We start from the raw sequence: 5120 nt of genomic DNA, 5'->3' as shown, positions 1-5120 counted from the left end.
TCATCTACGTAGAATAAAAAAACTTTTGCCTTTTCTTGATGATCCTACTCTTCTCCTTCTTGTTACTTCGTTAGTCTTATCTAGGATTGATTATTGTAACTCGCTTTACTATGGTCTTCCTGACTCTATACTCTATCCTTTAAGTAAAGCTTTTAACTCTGCTGCTCGTCTAGTTGCTCGTGCTCCTTTCTTTTCTCATATATCTCCATATCTTGTTCTCTTGCACTGGCTGCCTATAAAATATAGAATAATTTTTAAAATTTGCACGTTCATGTATAAGTCTCAATCTAAATTATTTCCAAAGTACTTATCAGATATATTAATTGAACCTAAACGCCCCGGTTTACGATCGTCTTCTTCTTCTCGCTTTTTCTTAACTCGTGTTAAACACTCTTTTGCCAAATCTGCTTTTGCTTTTTCTGGTCCTTTTCTCTGGAACTCTCTACCTACTTCTCTAACTATTTCTCCATCACTTGCGAAGTTCAGAGCGGATCTCAAGACCCATCTGTTTTCAAAATTCATTGAGGAGCGCTGTTGAACATCGCGGAAATAGCGCTTTATAAGCTAATTGATTGATTGATTGATTGATTGAACATTAAAATTATGAATAGCAAGATTAATATAATTTTGGCTGTCGTCCTTTCTTTAGACTAGGATGATGAACAATTTATTTCATTGATAAGATATAATCTCTAATTTCCATCTATTTTTAGAAAAAAACTCACAGATTTCGTAATTGTTAAGTGACTTTCTATTTTTTTAACGCTTAATAGTTGTTTTGACTGTAGTTCTGTAAGTTATTTATCAATCATAGTAATCACAAACGTTCTAATATTTTGTGGCTCAGGGCTTGCCTATTGGCAGATTATGACTGTATAGTCCATAAAATAATTTTTTCCAACGCCTACTTCATCCATCATGTGATTTTATCAATTACCCCAACCATTGGATCAGTGGATTTTTTGAATTTAATTTAAGTACTGGTCTTAATACTAATTTGGCATGTTGTAATTTTTACAAAAATTCTGGCACAAACAATATGATGGTCAGAGCCACACTCTACATTTCGAAGTAACGATCAAATTTTGGAGCTTATATGGATGCAGTCTAAAACTGCTGAGTAGTTGCCTGATGTTGTTTGCCAGGTCTGTTTGTGTTCATGTGAATGCTAAGATAGTGTTTTTCCGATAACCAAATTGTTAGCAGTGGCAAATTAAAGCAAGCAAATCTTATTCTTGCCGGTAATACTTCATCGATGATCTTATGTTGCTAAATTCATTTGCGATAATCACTCATTGGCAGTTGTAACCAATTCAAACCATCTCTGCGGCTATTTTGTTTAGAGTGATAATTTTAGTCGCAAAACCAAATTTAATGCCGATATTTCTGGGGAAACTGATGTAAGAATTTAATGGTTCCGGAGCGTCAGCGATAACTTTAGTCGCTTTTTGTATTTTAGGTGAAACTCTACAGTAAATAATCAACCAGCCAAAATTGAGTTTTCCCCAGAAATATCGTTATTAAATTTATTTCTCTATCATTTAATTTATTGCTACTTTTACGTAGTTTGCCATTACCACCCTCTACCATTTTTTCAACCGTGCCTTAGACTGTTTTTGGTGGAGTGATAATTTTTGTCTGAGTTTTCTTTTATAGCTTTTTCTATGAATGGATATAGTTCAGAGGCAGCAAAGGTTTAAAATCAAAGGTTTTCTTTTTCTTCCTAAATGAACAACCAGTCAAAATTGAGAAGTTTCATCTACCCAAAACAAATGGTTAAAGTGCCTGGTTTGTTTGCACCAATTTTCCTGTCTGTTTAAACAGATCTGCCACTTGGTTCCATTTTTGCTTTATGTTTCGAATATTATTAGAAGCCTTCAATAGTTTATCCCCATCACCACTTTGTAAGTGCGATGAAGGGAATAGGTATGTGTACTAAAAATTAAAAAACATAACTTGTTTGTAAAAACTATATCGTTTGTTAAAAATTTTCCCATTCTAGTAAATTCTGTCGCGTCTCTGAAACAAATTCATTGCAGACTGTAAACCTAAAACAGTACACAAGTAAATAAAAAAACATACACCACCTTTTACTTACTTTGGTTCAAACAGGATCTGTAGAAAACTTTGATATTTGCAATACACGGTAGGTCTTTTCACTTGGTTTCATCAAAAGACCTTAGGAAATAATTTTTGTCATATTACAATTTTTCTATTTTGCTTCAAAAAATTAAAAGTTGATTAATTGTTAATGAATAATAAAGGTGAACTGGAATAAAGGTTAAAGGTTAAAGGTTACTCTCTCTCTTTTGCATTAGCTTCAGAGGTTTCAACGACAAACACACACAGCGTATATGAATACGTGTGCAAACCACGCATCATACACATTGCATATAGCTTTTTTTATTATTCCTGATCACAGAGTCTCATTTCCACACATCTTTTTAATCGACAATGTTAAATTTGAAAAATACTTATTGGAAATAATAAAATATTTGTTGGGACAGCTGTAATAGTAGGAGTGTTAATGATAATAGAAATAAAGTAGTTATACTAGAGATTGCTTAAAAATACTTTTGGCTTGTTACTATTTATAAAAGCAAACAAAAAAAACAATCCACTAAAAAAACGTTGAAAGGTAGCTAGTAAATTTTTTAGATTCATTAGTTAGAGGTAAGTTTTCTTATTCTTCTCTAGAACTTGTTTTTTAATTTTTTGCTTTTCTGTATTTTTACCAACGCCAAAAATTCACGTTTCTTTAAATATAATCATTTCTCAAAAAAATTTTTGTTCGCATTAATTTTTTCTTCTTGTACTAATAACCATACACAATTTATATTTTAATAATTAATATTTTTTATTTTCATCAAAACTCAACACTCTCACACCCACCTCCGAACGAACTAAGTTACATCAAAAAGCCTTATTGTAAATACTTTGAAGTTGAATCCTGCTTTTGTTATTCAAAACTCTGAATGGATTCATTTCGAACTCGTCATCGGGAATTGAAGTTCTTTCGATCCAAGACCCACAAGCAAACTTGTAAGTCATCACATGGGTTGGCGCTCGTGTCAATGCTCGAATTTATTTCTACAGCTAGTAACGAAATTGTTAAATATCTAATTGTAATAAATTTTTTATCAGTAAAAAATATATTATTTTATTTAAAACTGCTATAATATTTTGCATTCTAAATTTCATTTATAAACCCTGTCTTTATATTTTAATTTTTTCAATTTCTTCAGTCATGTTTTCAAAAAAACATTGCAAATTGGAAACAAAAAAACAACATTCAGCATGGCTTTGCGGTAAATTTTTTCTGGTTCAGCGGATTTGTGCTTGTTTAGTTCCATAATATGCTATGATATTTGTTAAACCTGGATGTTTGAATCGTTTGGTTTAACTTGGAAGACAACATTTTTCTAAAATGTGCATCAACATAGAAATGAAAAACAACCGTTCAATATTGTTTGATCACCCTCATTATTCTCTACCAAGATTAAATCCATTATTTGTGAATAAATATTGTGAAATTACTTTTTGGCATAGCACTTTAAAAAATTGAAAGTCTCTTGTCGCGCAAAACTGAAAATTGAAGTATTTACAAATGATTCAAAACCATTTCGAAGCTTTTAGGATTATTTTAGGATTTTAATGATGTAATTTTTCATTGTAAAAAAGGCGTATCACATGCAAAAGAAGCTTATAAGTTGTTGAGTTACAACTTTTATGATTTTGATGAATTGTTTTACAGTTACATAAATAACATCCTTTCCTCGATAAGTTAATAAGACTCCTGTGTTGAAGAATGTGGTGTCCTTGCATTCAAACCTGAGTTATCTAACCGCTGGATGCAACGAGACAAATTGTGCCGAATGTTTGAATCATAAGCGCTAGGTTTATCGGACTAAATTGTAAATTGTATGCTCACTACGAAACAAGACAGAAAACAGTATCGTGTATGTATACCTACATTTGAGAATTTTCAAACAATTAGTTTTGTGTGATAATATAATTTTTTCATAAAAGGTCAATGGTAGTTTATATTCAAATTCAATTTTCCATTTATCAACAAATTTTATTTATTATTCTGCATAAATTAAATCAATTAGGCAATTTGATTTAAAATATACGTTAATTAATTTACAAACCTAATTTTCTACAATCAGGGGTGTTACATGTACGGTGTCCAGCTATTAAATGTTGAATATATAATTAATTTATATTTATAAAAAAATTTTAAAATTGAATATTCTGTTCTTTTAAGAAGAGCAAATGTTTATTTTAGAAAAAGAGTAAAATTTTATATATATTTCTAAAATCATACCTACAATTTCATACTAATAAATTACAAGTTCTATCACATGATTATACTCCATTAAGGGTGGCTTAGACGAGGCCAGGATTTTGTTTCGGGAGGGGTTAGAAATTTTTAGAAATATAATAAAATGAAAAAAGTGAAAATACTTTTTAAATACAAATGCAAATATATATGAAAAACCATAATTATTTGTTATAATAATAAAATGGGTAAATAAACAGCATACAAATTAATTTATAGCAAAATTTTTTTCTTTTTGTTACACTTTCTTATACTTTAATCAAATAACTAAATTTTATCATAATTTTTTCAAAATTTACGTAACTAAAATTCATTTTGCGGAGCCACATATTTTGTGTCTCACCTAAACTTATTTATGATTTTGTACGTTTTGCGACATTTTGTCGCGCGTACTTGTATATTGGTTAAATAATTTAGGATATCGTTGTTCCTGATATGTCGCTGGTTGGGAAGCCAAAATTGAAAGTTTCAAAGCAATCCGACACCAAATAAGTAACGTGCATGATGTTTTAATTACTATATATGAAACTGATGCCAAAACACCTGATATTGCACTTACACTAACAGAACAATTAAAAAATTATAGTTTTCTAATCTCTTTAATTGCATGTTGCAGTGTACCGTTTCAAATAAACGTTGTTAGTAAAGCGATGCAGGCCACGGACATGGATCTGGCACAGTGCACTGAAATGCTTAAAAAATGTATTAAGTGTTTAGAAAGTTACAGAATGTTTGGATTTAAACAAGCAATTGTTGATGCTAAAGAATTAGCTGATGG

General features: G+C 30.4%; 1 protein-coding gene across 1 annotated transcript; it reads right to left on the bottom strand.

The window, feature by feature from the left end:
• Positions 1 to 282: 282 nt before the first annotated feature.
• Positions 283 to 3051, bottom strand: HELRODRAFT_181957 (hypothetical protein; the record flags this gene model as incomplete). The annotated part of the gene is made up of 3 exons (XM_009031730.1): positions 283 to 531; positions 1320 to 1444; positions 2937 to 3051. The coding sequence occupies 3 exons, from the start codon at positions 3049 to 3051 to the stop codon at positions 283 to 285; spliced, it is 489 nt and encodes a 162-aa protein (XP_009029978.1).
• Between the last annotated feature and the right edge of the window lie 2069 nt (positions 3052 to 5120).

Source organism: Helobdella robusta (assembly GCF_000326865.2).
Source record: "Helobdella robusta unplaced genomic scaffold HELROscaffold_78, whole genome shotgun sequence".
NCBI classification, from domain to species: Eukaryota; Metazoa; Annelida; class Clitellata; order Rhynchobdellida; family Glossiphoniidae; genus Helobdella; species Helobdella robusta.
This window is presented reverse-complemented; position numbering and strand designations above follow the sequence as displayed.